The sequence below is a fragment of the Scardinius erythrophthalmus genome, assembly GCF_964197995.2.
Source record: "Scardinius erythrophthalmus genome assembly, chromosome: 2".
Taxonomy (NCBI): domain Eukaryota; kingdom Metazoa; phylum Chordata; class Actinopteri; order Cypriniformes; family Leuciscidae; genus Scardinius; species Scardinius erythrophthalmus.
In genome coordinates, this window is record NC_138222.1 from 49,722,376 (window position 1) to 49,736,901 (window position 14,526).

General features: G+C 38.4%; 2 protein-coding genes across 2 annotated transcripts in view; one reads left to right on the forward strand and one right to left on the reverse strand.

Moving 5' to 3' along the window:
- Positions 1-14,526, reverse strand: part of LOC308687382 (uncharacterized protein) — a 439,906-nt gene that overhangs the window by 313,663 nt on the left and 111,717 nt on the right. The window lies entirely within an intron of this gene.
- Positions 1-14,526, forward strand: part of adamts17 (ADAM metallopeptidase with thrombospondin type 1 motif, 17) — a 163,754-nt gene that overhangs the window by 77,545 nt on the left and 71,683 nt on the right. Inside the window, exons 13-15 of the mRNA XM_081359916.1 lie at positions 193-362; positions 1,609-1,736; positions 8,145-8,265. Of these exons, the coding sequence (XP_081216042.1) occupies positions 193-362; positions 1,609-1,736; positions 8,145-8,265 (419 nt within the window). The remainder of the gene's footprint in view (positions 1-192; positions 363-1,608; positions 1,737-8,144; positions 8,266-14,526) is intronic.

The window sequence follows — 14,526 nt, forward strand, 5'->3', positions numbered from 1 at the left end:
TGTCAGCTGTCATAATTTAAGGCAGTGAAACATGCTCTAATGAAGGTTTATGGGCTCTCAAAATCCACTAGTTAAAGGAAAAACCTTCTCTCAGTCATTTTTTGATTGAACTTTTTAGGTTAGAATGCATGTTTAGGTCATAGAACATGAATTCTATGTATAACTGTATTTCTTGTGGTTCTGGTTCTCCAGGCCCGGTCCAGGAGGGAGGCACTGTCAGAAGGCCAGCGTGGAGCATAAAGTGTGTGAGGGGCCGCCGTGTTCCAAGGGTCTGCCCACGTTTAGAGATCAGCAGTGTCAGTCTCATGACAGGCAGGCCAGTAAGAAGAAAAGCCAGATGTGGTCAGCTGTAATCGATGATGGTACGACTAAAAATATACCTCTAGTAGAGTAATTATCTGTGTAGTTATAGGCTAATAAACAGTAAAGTCCTGAAGTCTAAGACCACAACAATGCCTAGATGCTCTTTTAAACATCCTCTTGGTCTCATGCCTCTTTATCTCTTTGTTCTGTTCTATACTATCCTCTTTTTATGGTAGAAATACATATAATAACATATAATTAAATACATTTACGTTCATTCATTCATTTAGCATATGTCCATTTTTGGTTTGTTTGTAGAGGCCTCAGTACCAGGAGATGAGAGTGAGAACTGAGAAAGTGACCAATCTGTCTGATCTTGATTAAAAACAGCACTTGTGTGATATCACACTGTGAGCTCTTGTTAAGGACACGTTCACTTGTTGATTACCAGGCAGCTTATGAGCAAGAGGGTGAATGTTATGCCTTGTTAGGATCCAAATTCATCTCTGAAAGTCTTTTGACCCAATCTTCCTGTTGTTTTAGTGCTCTCGCTGTCACTCCTAATAATCCTAACAGTCCTGTCATCCCGGCATATTGTTTATTTTTTCCTGTGTCACTAATGACACTAATTAGCCTAAGCTTGGTTCAAGGCAATATACAGTATATGCTGATTTTTTAATTATTCATACATGCTTCTCCCATATTTGTTTTGGAATGCTTGATCAGGCACTGTAATTGTCTGTCCCATGTTACAGGAATTGTTACAGCTGTCCACCAAATGTCAGATTTTTCTTTTTCTTTCTTTCTTTCTTTCTTTCTTTCTTTCTTTCTTTCTTTCTTTCTTTCTTTCTTTCTTTCTTTCTTTCTTTCTTTCTTTCTTTCTTTCTTTCTTTCTTTCTTTCTTTCTTTCTTTCTTTCTTTCTTTCTTTCTTTCTTTCTTTCTTTTGGTCTGTCTATCTATCTATAAAAGTCATTCAATATAGATAGATGGATGGACAGACAGACAAACAGACAGACAGATTTGTCAAAAGCAATAAAGCAGCAGCACTCAAGAGTGCTCTCACAGTGGTAAAAACAAAGGCCAAACTTTGATCTTTGTGATCACTGCAGCTCTTAAATCACAACACGTCACTCAGAAACAGGCTTGTGATCTTCTTAAGTAGACTCCTCAGAACATGTGCACCAAATATTACCATGAGTGCACTTCATGTGTTCTTGCTGAAAGTATAAAAACGTGTGCCTCCTTTAGCTTCAAAGCTCAGTTTACTGCATTTATTTATGTGTGTGTATGCTTTTATTTCCCAGAAAAGCCATGTGCTCTGTACTGTACACCCATTGGCAGTGATGCACCAGTACTAGTGGCAGAGCGTGTGCAGGACGGAACGCCATGTGGACCATATGAGAGCGACCTGTGTGTGAGCGGAAAATGTCAGGTGTGTATTCACAAGATTTTTAATCTTACAGAAAAGCTTAAGCTGAAAAGGAAGTAAAAACGACACAATTTGCAATGGACGCAGGCGAAATACTAATACAAGTTTTTGCTTTCCGCACCATCTTTAAAGGGCACCTATTATGCCCCTTTTCACAAGATGTAAAATAAGTCTCTGATGTCCCCAGAGTGTGTATGTGAAGTTTTAGCTCAAAGTACCCAACAGATCATTTTTTACAACATGTTTAAATTGTCACTTTTTGGGACTGAGAAAAATGCTCCGTTTTAGTGTGTATCTCACACTCAGTGTCAGGACAATCTCATCTCATGGAATGATAATATCAAAACAGAAACTCTCACTAGCGGTGTTCATTTCGACCCGGAGTCGGACGATGATGCCCACAGAGTCAGAGAATATATGCTGTATGGAGATAGAACAGGTATTAATTATGGTTATAACTTATTTGTTATCTGCTTTTATTCACTATTAATACAACAGGGTGTCCACGCAGTAGTAAAAGGTAGTAAAAAAAATATACCAAAATTAAGGCCCTTGAAAGGTAGTAAAAGGTAACAAACACAATTTGACTTGGTAGTAAATTTTTCATCACTGCCTCAATATATGAATTTCCATTTTTTTTTGCTTAATATTTGTGTCTCCATGTTTTAACTTCATCTAGCATGATTTAAAAATATATACGGTGCTAACAGGACCTGATGGGCTCGGCATTAACGCTTGTCCGGGACAAGTAGATTTTTTTGAAGGGACACGTAAAAGAGAATTTTACTTGCCCGACTGGACAAGTAGCCTGATTAAACATCAATAACAAAAAAATAACTATGGAATCACTAAAATGAGAGAATGATTCTGATTGTATTATATTTATTGTAAGTTGCGATCGATAGTGGATAATAAACGTATTACTGACGGTAAGGGTGTGCTGTTGAGGCTCGCGCAGACTCTCGAGGAGAAATCCAAACAAATGTAAACTCAGTTAACAAAATACTGCCAGTGCCAAAATTCAAAATGTGTTTTAATATTTTTAACATATGATACAGTTTAGCAACCTCACACGACGAGTGCTGTTTTCTTGAGTACCATCACGACTGAAAATGTGACATTGCTTTCATACAACAGTTCAATAAACAGTTCAAACACAATATTGACTGTTTTTGTTCTGTTTCAGCAGCAAAAATAGTTCCAAACAAAGATCACAGCAGAAGCGTAACGCATCTCACAGCAACACTTAAAGGGTCATATAATGGTACATGCACTTTTACAAGTTGATTGTACTGAAATGTGTGTTGGCAGTGCCTGTACACAACCATCATAAAATGATAAAAATCCATCCAGTGTTTTTTTTTTAATCTTCTTATGTTTCCCCCTCTCCTGAATCAAGCTGTTCGATTTTGTGACGTCACAAAATCGACGCCCCTCCCACAATGGTTGATTGACAGCAGCGTTTCAACACAGACCCGCCCTTGCGCCCTCGTGAGCGAGCTGTCAATCATAGCCCGCGCCAACCGGCGCATTCATTGCTGATAGCTGGAGCACTGAATAGAATGGCGTCTAAGCGATTGTGGTGTTCTTGGGTGTAATAACGAACACAGCAGTCATTTTGATGTTCCTAAATCCGAACCGCTGAAGACGCAGTGGCTGAGTTTGTTTTCGAAGGGAATTCCCCGCGATCAACGTCAATGCTTTCATGTTTGCGCGAATCATTTCACCAGACTGCTTTACAAACGAGGGTCAGTATAAAGCTGGTTTTGCTAAGAAGCTGCTCCTGAAAAAAGGATCGGTACCAACTATTCATGTTCCTGCTGCACCTCCAGAAGAAGTGAGTGTAACGTTTTATTAACCTTTATATTAATCTTTATATTAATCTTTGCAAATCGCTTGCTGCACGCTTCACGATGAATGCGGCTATTTTTACACTCAGGGTACATTACGGCATGTTTTCTATGTATGACGTTCTCAATATAATTCATAATCCCATGGTTTTAATAAACAATGCGTTATGGTTATTGTGTTAAATTGTGTTACAAACCGTGTACGCACAGAACAGTGGGGCGGGGTGAGCAAAGCTCATTATCATTTAAAGATGCATAACATTATTTAATGCAGTTGTGAATTTTCAGTGTAAATGATTTAATTTGATCAGCCCTACCTAGGGTAACAACAGCCCTATATTATCTTATTAGGCTATTCCAATTTAATCTATTGATAAAATTTAAAACTAAAGATGAAGCATACACTTAAGAAGATTTGGAGGGGGGGATATATTTAAATCTGACAATATGCAGATTTAAATATATCAGAGCTGACTGAACACAGATGAGGATATTTATAAGGATATAATACCGGACAAGCAACTTTTTTACTCGGACAAGTGAATGACAGATTTACTTGTCCAAAGGACAAGCACATGAAAAAGCTCAGGGGCTGTTTACACCTGGCCATTTCATGCGTTTTCTCAGATCGGATAGCTATCCGATCGTGAAAAGACCAGGTGTAAATGCCCTCCGAAACGCATTCGAGACGGATTTGAATCCGATCGCTCAAACCACTTCAGGAGGTGGTCTGGGCCACATTCCAGATGAAACTGGACAAGTGTACAGTAAATGCATCTGGTTGTTGAAACCACATATGCAAATTGTACTCCTCCCAGAAATGCTAAAAAAAGAAACGTGTTAGAGTGTTATAAGCTATATGTAATGTTATAGCCAGATATGACAACGCTACTGGAACACGCATCACCGCAGATGAGAAGCTGAGCATCTCTTCATTAAGCCAACGTGCAAACTATCGCAAATCAAAATGAAAGTAAGTCGCAGACGCTTAACACACAATCATCATCATTAAAAGTAAAGAAACGAAATGATCTTACCAGGGCTGTTACTGCTCTCTCTTATTGCGGTCTTTGATTTTGAAATTTTAGCTGATGATCAAAAAAATGCAGTTCATATCTGTTGCTTTCGGTGACGTGCACTCCATTAAATCTGCATATAGCGCGGGAATTGAAGATCGGATTTAAATCCATTTCGCAAAAACACATTTATGTGACCAGGTGTAAATGGAATCGTTTTGATAAATCAGATAGCTATCCGATCTGAGAAAACGCATGAAGTGGCCAGGTGTAAACAGCCCCTCAATGTCGAGCCCTGGCCTGAGTGAGTCGGAGTTGATAGCAATGACAAAGTGCCAAGGTTATTATTCACCTTATTAGGGCTAAGGGCTATGGTTCGGATAACTCAAGGGCTAAGGTTAAGATAAGGACAACTGAAACTCAACTCGACACTACAAAAAAAAAAACATAATTGACAATGACAATACTTAATGATCACAATTAAACATTAGTGTACCTAATATGCATGATGGGTAGTAAGTGGTGCTTTGCATACCCCTCCCACCCTCCAAAAAAGGGCTGCTGCTTGATGTCGTGTTGGTAGTAAAAAATATTGTGGAGGTGGTAAAAAAGGTAGTAAAAAGTAGTAAATTCATCTCTATGATTCCTGCATATACCCTGTACAAGCCTGCTGTAGCGGACCCCGTCCGAATGATGGCCAAAAATATACTGATGTGTTTAATGAAGTTTATTGTACATCACACAGAAGATGAAGCGTCAGTTTTACTCCAGAAAATCACAGTAAAAGCTGAATAAACACAGTATAAGTGCGCATCCGTAAAACAACTCCTATGAACAGAAGTGCACACTCTCTCTTTCCTTACTGCCGTGACCAGTAACGTTAGGCCTGTCGCACCGGAGACTGTAAGCTGGATCAAGAACAGTTGGTACAGATCCATCCCTGAGTAACAACGAGAATAAATGACGACTGCTATGTTCATTCTTACATCTTATAACAAAACATCTCATTTGCTTATAAGACATTCTTGTTTAAGGCTGCTGCAGCGTTGAAACAATAGCGGACTGTGTTTAGCTCACTCAGGGCGGGTCTACGCTAATACGGCAATGTTAGTCAACGGTTGTGGGAGGGGCTTGTGCAAATCTAAGTCACTTGAGAAATCTACTTCATCTGAAAACAGCTTGTTCTGAGACACTGCTTATGATTTATGGGGATAAAAAAAAGCACTGGCTGGAAGCATTTTTATCATTATAGGTTGGTTGTGTACACACACTGCCAACACACATTTATGTTCAAACACCAAAAGTGAATTTTGCATAATAGGTGCCCTTTAAAGGTCAGCAACACATTGGGTTGAGTCTTCGTCCTCCATTGGGACTCCAACCATGATTGCGGTTGGGGTCCACCTGAGTTGACGTAATTTGCCATCGTTGCTTTTTTCAAGAATGTACAACTCCCATTGACAGGGGAATATCCAATCTGTCAGTTTACATGGCATTAATGTCAGATTTATTTCCACATATGAATGAGGCCTGAAACCGATCTGAGAATAATGTAATCCATGTGCTTTTTTCCTGCTTACACGTTTGTGGGTCATTTCCGATCTGTGCCACATGGGAGGAAAGAATCGGAATTGGGTCACTTGAACCATGTAATATAAATGTGGCCTTAAAGACAGAATTAATACCAAGTAGTATGTCCCAAAGCTTGCCTACTCTTCTGCTACACACTCAGAAGTATATACTTTTTCTGTGCTCATAATTTAGTCACACAGCTTAGTTGTAACCGCTGTTTCTACAGTCAACCACACTGTTGCTCAATGGCCACTAGTAAGAGCACAAGACTGAAAGGAGGTCACAGTCTGCAAGCCGCCTTCACTAATAGAAAGCAGGACTGAAAAAAAAAAACAGGTCAAAGTGTCTGGAAGGGATTTTACTGTGTGCACTTTAACACGCACACAAACACACACACACACACACACACACACACACACACACACACACACACACACACACACACACACACACACACACACACACACACACACACACACACACACACACTCACGTGTGGTTACTGTAAGTGAGCATAGGGATTCATCAGGCCTGAACATTGACTACATCCCTTCATGCTATAATATAAACAATGCTTGGCCTAAGCAGATTCAGGGTCGGTGGATCTGTGGATCCTAAGCAGAATCCTGGCCTGGATTTTGCTGACCACAATCCCAGAATTGCTGTTTTGGGGATAGCGCTCATATTCACGATCTGAATGCAGCTCTTGTGTCATCTAGAGGGAGTGAACGGATGATCAGCGCCAGAATCCTCCAGTGAAAATGCGATTTTAGTGACCTTTCCCTGTTTGTTTATTCGATTCCACTTCGTTCAGACTTTTAAGCAAGCCTATTAAGAACAAAATAACTGACAGAGATTACCTGGATTTCATGAAAGCTGGACATTATTTACACACAAAATCAAAACGAAACTATTCTTTTAGTGCATTTAATGTTATACCTTAATTTCTGATTGTTGTCAAAAGTTTCTCATTGTTTTTTTTGGTGTATACTGATTTATACTGCATCTTAATCAGACAAGATTCCAGTTTGTCCGTGCTAAAAACGTGTGATATGACACATTCGATCATATACAACCAATCAGAACGGTTCTCTCTGTTTGCACACTGTGTAATTCCTGAGGTGAAATGGAGAATGATTTCCTGTGCATCCAGATAATACAGCAGTTTTACAGCAAAATGTACTAATGGCATTTTCAGCAGGAAAGTACTTTAGGTTTTTGAAATTATTCGTTGAAGATTTACATGATATGTCAGTGCTTTTATTTTCAGGCATGATTTTGTTGTGTTTGAAGATATCCAACCATTTGAGCAATTATACTTTATGTGACTTGATGTTGTGCCAAAGAAATCAAAAGTATATTGTGGCTCAACACTGATGTGTTATCGACACTAGCCTTTGCATGTTGTTTTAGCCTGATGGATGGATTTACTGAATGGAGAAATAAACTTAAAGATATTTCGACCCTTTACATACTGTCTGCTTTCTTGTAAAGCACAGTTTTTTAAAGAATCTTTACACAGCTTCTTTTCATACAATGACACTTGATAGTGACCACGTCAGTCAACCGTTTTGAGCGTGTTTCAGAAATGTCACGGCCCTTACCATAACTGCGAGTTTCAACACACTTCTAACAGAACTCAACCAGACCTCGTGTTCATTCCCAGAAGAAAACTCGAGACTACAATGGAGGCGTTTCAGGGAGTTCAAAAACAGTGCTTACTGATATAGAGAATAACTCCATTTGGGTGTGACTTTGTGCTTTGTAACTTCCCAGACCTTTTTCATGCTCAAACTGCAACATTACACACTAAAGGAAGTTGAAAATGTAAAAAAGCATAATAGGTCCCTAATAAGATAAATCTTAACAAGATCAAGACAAGAGTCCATTCATGAATATGTAATTGACATTTCTGTAACTCATGAATCATGAAATAGAAGTAGTTTTTTTTCTTTTTACTCTGCCTCCTTCAGAAAATCGGCTGTGACGGCATCATCGGTTCATCTGCGAAAGAAGATTGGTGTGGCATCTGCAATGGTGATGGCAAATCCTGCAGGATCATCAAAGGAGACTTCAACCACTCCAAAGGGATGGGTGAGTCAGAGGAGAATAATAGAATCATTTGTGTTCTGACGTTAACACAAACTTAAAGCAGCTCTCAGTCTTGCTCTAGTGCGTCAACAGGCCTGCTGGTGCTCAACACAACAGGTCTTGTAGACTAAATTATACAAGAGAGGCTCAGCCTCTCTTACCTCTTCTGACGGGCCACTCCTGTAGTTTCTTTGTAGTTGTCTTCAGTTTGGAGTAGTGAGTGTTGGCTTATTGAAGTTAACAAAGATCAACAGTGATTATTCTCTTCCATTGACCATGTTGGTTTTGTGTCTCTCAGTCCCTCATAGCCTTTGTAAGAAGGTTTCTACGTGTGTGATGTCGAAACCCAGAGCTGTTCTCAAGTGTTTCTCATGTAAGATGCATGGTTTGACGTGTGTGTGTGTGTGTGTGTGTGTTTGTGTTTGTGTTTGTCGTCTATCAGGTTGTTTTGATACGGACTATTCTATGGGATTAACACCTAACTGCTCTTTAATAATTATATTAAACACACCTTTATACTATGAGAGTTGATGTCCTGATTAATTTCAATACAACGTATACGCTACTGTTCAAAAGTTTGTGATCGGTACGATTTTTATTATATTTATGAAATAAGATTCTTTTTAGTGTTGTTATTTTTAACCCCCAAAAAAGTTACACAGTGTACCTTTAAAGCTACACTGTGAGCACCTTTAACTAACCGAAGTACTAAAATAACTAATACTAAAATAAGAATAAATTACAGCTAAATGTAAATATATATATATAAAAAAACATATATATATATGACAACAAAAATGTATTAAATTAATTAATTAATCAAAAATGTATCTAAAAATTGAAATATTATCAGAATTAAAATTACAGTTTTTTTTTTCTTTTAAAACATTATAAAACATAATTTATTCCTATGATGGCAAAGCTGAATTTCCAGCTGAATTTTTCTCTATCCTTCAGAAATCATTATATAATGTGCTGATTTAGTGCTCAAGAAACATTTCTTATTGAAAACAATTGAATGTTGAAAACAGATTTATTTGATGAATAGAAAGATCAAAAGAACAGTATTTATTTGAAATAGAAACATTATAACATTATAAATGTTTTTACTGTCACTTTTGATAGATTGAATGCATCCTAACTGAATAAGAATTTCAAAATTGTAGTGTTCCCAAACTTATGAACAGTGTGTATAATTGTATTGGTTTGTCAAGTTAACATGGTCTCATATTGTTTTTCAAAACCTCTAACCAGAGGATAAAATTCAAAGTTTGTCACGACAAATTTCCATTTTCTGTTTAATATGACATTTTCATTTAGCTGACATGCTCCACAAGGTCTGTGTCTGTGAATGATTTAACATTGTAAATGAGATTAAAACTTTTTTGTCATTTGAAAATCTTTTGCTCTCCCTCATCAGCTGAGTAAGGACTTTTGCTCATGGGTTATATGCTCTTCACTGGACTCAGTCTGGATGACTCCAAGGTCACTGTGTGCCTCCCAAAACTGCTTTAATACCGAATGTCCCTATGGTCTTCAGCTGTTCTCTAGCTTCAGGCCATTATCATCCTGTCCACTGCTGAATGTGGGAATATGTATGTATGCCCAGCCCTACAGGGAACGAGTCAGGGCAAAACTAAGGACTTTATACTTTGCCGGGAGTTGTTGCTGAGCCAAATAAAGACTCTACTTTGTCTAAAGCTGCATGCACACTGTACAATTATTGCTGTCTAAGACAAATTCAAGAGACTAAATCAGAAGTCTTGTTATTTAGCATTCCCATCATATTATGATCATATTGAAATTAACTCAAATTCACAGTCCACAAATTCCCCATTTTCACAAGTGCTTTTTTGGCTTTGTGCATGTGGATGTGACACGGATTGATGGAGCAAAATGGCCCGTTAGTGCTGTTTGTCTTGACTTAGCTAACGTGTGTACCACACTTCAGTCTGACATGAAGGACAGTTGATTTTGTACAGTCTGCTTTTACTAAAGATCACATGTAATCTGACAAGCAAAGAAAAGAGAAAAGACAAACAATCATAGTTCCTGGCATTTCAGGAGACCAGAATTGAGCAATTTCTTTCATTTGCAATGTTTTCGTCTTTTAAGTCTTTAAATGAATCTTTTGGGCTTCTGAAACCAGTTCTCACTGTGTGAAAGTGTGTTTGAGTGGATCTTAAAGAGCAGTCATGAGAGGACTTTACTCCTATAGAGAGATCTGGCTCAGTCTTCTTCCACTTTCACATTTAACCACATTCTTAGCAGCCTTTCTACTGGAAGTATTTTTCCCATTCCCATTCCATATGTACACTACTGTTCAAAATTTTGAGATCAGTTTTTTGAAAGAAATTAATTCTTTCTATTCATCAAGAATCCTGAAAAAAATGTATCACAATTTCCAACATTTTTCAACATTGATAGTAACAAGAATTGTTTCTTGAGCAGGAAATCAGCATATTAGAATGATTTCTGAAGGATCATGTGACACTGAAGTCTGGAGTAATGATGCTGAAAATTCAGCTTTACCATTACAAGAATAAATTACACTTTAAATTATATGTTTTATTCCTAATTTGTAAAAACATTTTTTCAATGTTTTTGTCTTTTATTATATTTTTGATCAAATAAATGCAAGCTTAATGAGCATAAGAGACTTGCAATGTTTATTAAAATAGAAATATATTTAATTTATTAAAAATATTCTGATATTGTAAGTTTGAGTTTGGAAACTTATTCAGTTGCATCATTCTCCATGGGTGTGTGATGTCGCTGCTCATACTCATCAGCCACAGTTCCCATGGTGACAGTTACTTAATTTAATAATGAATTTGACTGACTTATGGCTTCTGAAGAATCACAATTAATCACTTAACTTCAGAGCTCATGATAAGTCTTTATTGAAACGTTTACATGTTACCACTAAACATTGATTTCTCTAAGAATGATTCTTAAACTGTTGTACTTAATTTGCACAATGTGTCCTGTACTTGTGTTTATGAGTCTCTTTCAATGCCTCAGCTTGGTAAAATCATCTGAAAAGAAGCAGATGTTTAGTTTAAACAATATGGTTAAAATATGGGGTCAGTAAGATTTTAAGAAACGAGTCTCTTGTGCTCACCAAGGCTCCATTTTTTTTATCAAAAATACAGTAAAAACAGTAATCAGTTTTATCAGTATCAGTAGTTCCCTATCAGTCAGTCATGTTCAACGTTAAGTCAGAACGATTGACAAATTGGGGATTGCAGTGCAGACTGTTTGAAGTGGGTCTTGCACGCCATGCAGAACCAGTGACCGTCCCTGTGCGCTTCAGCACTAAGCTTTTTCCCTAAAAGAGCAAGCGGAGGGTGAGCGAAGGCGGCTCTTAGAAGGCGGCTCTCCATCCATGTGTTTCTGGATGTGGTCGTTTCCTGTCCTCATCTGATGGCCACGATCGCTGTTTCACATGCCTGGGCATAAGCATGCTGAGAAAGCATTTGTGCGTGTATACCCAGAAGGTGCACCCTTTGCTAGACTAGAGCCGCATTTCCACTGAAATTACCCGGAACAATTTGTCCCGGGAACTTTTTTCCCCCCAGACCTGTTGCTAGCCGCATTTCCTCCACGGTCTAAAGTACCGTGAAGATTAGGCAAATAGTCCGGTGATTTAGGACTGTGCGCAACTTTACAGTTCCTGCTGGATTTAATCCTCTGAATTTAAGCTTAATAAAGCCTGAACCACGTCGTCAGTCCATCGGTCGTATCTTTTAAACTCCATTGTTGATTCGAATAGCAGACGACTGTTACTGCACGCACTGCAACAGATGGTGGTTGAATAAAATGCTGCGTGGAGTCAACCAATCAAAATGCGGCATGAACTCAACCAATCAGCATGTTCAGCGCCCAAGTCCCACCCCTGAAAGTTCCTGAACTTTGATAAAGTACTACCTCGCTAGCAGGGACTTTCGGAGGGGGAAATATTTACCCGGAACTTCATTTAGACCCTGGTTCCTGCGGTGTAAACATACCGAGTACCACCCCAAAGTTCCTAGTTCCTGGGGAAAGTTCCTGCGGTGGAAACGCAGCTTAGGTGCCCATGTGTATTGATTCCCCTTCGGGTGAACCCACATGTGTATTCTTCCACACTACCGCTTCCCTTGGCTGACCTCGCCCTGTCATCTCTGCCCGGTATTGACTTCACCCTAGCTAGGCTGGATCTACCACAGAGACCTAACGGTCTTTAACGGTTACCTCCCTATGGGCAGGATGTGGTCTCCATAGTGTTTCTTTCAATTTGTCAATACATGTAACAACCACACACACTTTTCTCACCTGTTGATGCCACTATTGGAGAAGCGAGTGCACACGTGATCCCGATAGCACTTAGTCAATCATCCACAGTCCATACTTCCCTTCTGTTATTCCCTCCGGACATATCACTCATTCTCATTATTTGTTTGTTTTATGTATTAATATTAAATTGTGTGTTATATGTTGGCGTAACCAGGCTCAGGTAGGGTGAGTGATTATGGCATCATCGGACTATGCCGCGCTGGCGCAGTGGACCAGAACCCGGTGAAACCATGTGGTGTCTATATGTGGGGTACCCAAGTTTTAGGTTAAAGACAAGCAGTAATTTGAGTTATGTATGTCTAATTTATTATGTTATTATGTTTATTGAAATTTGTTTGTATAAAGTAGGGCTGTAGTCGACCAAAGTCCTGTCCAGTCGACAAAAAAAAAAAAAAAGACACGATGTTTTGCATTTTGATTGAACATTTATTAAACAATTGTCATAGAGCATTTATAAAACAACAACGAAAAAACATCAGTAATACATAAAACTATAGTAATAATACAATTCTTTGAAAATAAAGTGATTTTTTTTACTGCAAAGTGAGGAGCTCTGTCCTAGGTCTATAGTGACAGTCACAATCGTGCACCTGACCACACCACACGCTACAAAAAATATAACTGCTAAAACTGCCAAATAATGAAAAATCCTAACAAAAGCTCTCGTTTATACAGGTTGTATATTCTTCTTTACTTTCAAAGCTATGGGTTAACTTTTGTCCAGCCGATCTAGGCGTTTTAAAACAAACACACAAAAAACCCAAATAGCCTAAAAAACAATCCTATTAATAATAGGCTGTATAGTAGGAAGGCCTATAGGTTTATTTTCATTTTGTTACATTACATAACCAATAAAATATATAAACTTTTAGACATTAGACATAGCAAGCTGTCTGACACATGTATATCTCGCTTACCGCTTTTAGGTGATAGGTCATATTGGTCGTTGAGCTATGGTAAGTTAGCTTTAGGCCGCGTAGCTTGCACTCCACAGTCTTGTCGTCTTTTTTTGTAAAATGCAGCCAGACAAAAGATTTAGATTTCTTGGACATTTTGTCGACTAAAGCCAAAACAAGTAGTGTTCTAACTGAATGAATACAGCAAAACTACCTATATTCCTTACTGAGCGCGAAGCAGCAGTGCAGCCAGCCACAGGTGCGGTTCCCGAGTGTTCTACGTGGTGCGCTAAACTGTGGCGCTGTTACAAAATAGCCTAAATTAAAGCATTTAAAGTTGGGGATAAAACATAGGCTAATTATATTTAGAATACAGTAATATATAACTGCTTATAAAGGAATAAATATCAAGGAGTAAATCAATGAAAATGTCTTTATTGGTGAAGAAGAAAAAATTTATGCAACTGGTCGACCAATGAGAATGTCAGTCGACCAAGACGGCATCGACCGATTAGTCGACTAAACGACTAAAGTTAACAGCCCTAGTATAAAGTTGTTTTTTTTTATAAGGTGGAAGTTTATGTCAATCTGAATGTGGAAGATATCACCTTATGACACTGGCCTATTAATGGTGGTGCCCAGAAAAAGGGGTGGAGTCTGGCCCTTAAAAGCAGCAGCCAGACTCCAGAATAGGACTTGTTTACCAAGTCGAGCCAACGTGCTACTGCAAAGTCGTTAGCTATATTGTATATTATGGAGACTTGTGAGTTTATGTACATATTCTTCTAGTTAAATCTTTTTGATTTATTTTGTTGTTTTATTTTTGTTGTTTTGTTACTTTGTTTTTCGGGACTGTACACTTGTATATATTCACTACTGGATTATTGGACTTTCGGACACTTGTAAATAAATACCACCATACTCTGAAGAGTGCTACGGGTTGAGCAATCATTATTTTTATTTATTTTTTGGACTGTAACACATCAGCAGTAGACTCGAGGTGACCCAGTTGGGCCTGCCAAAGGTCTACTGC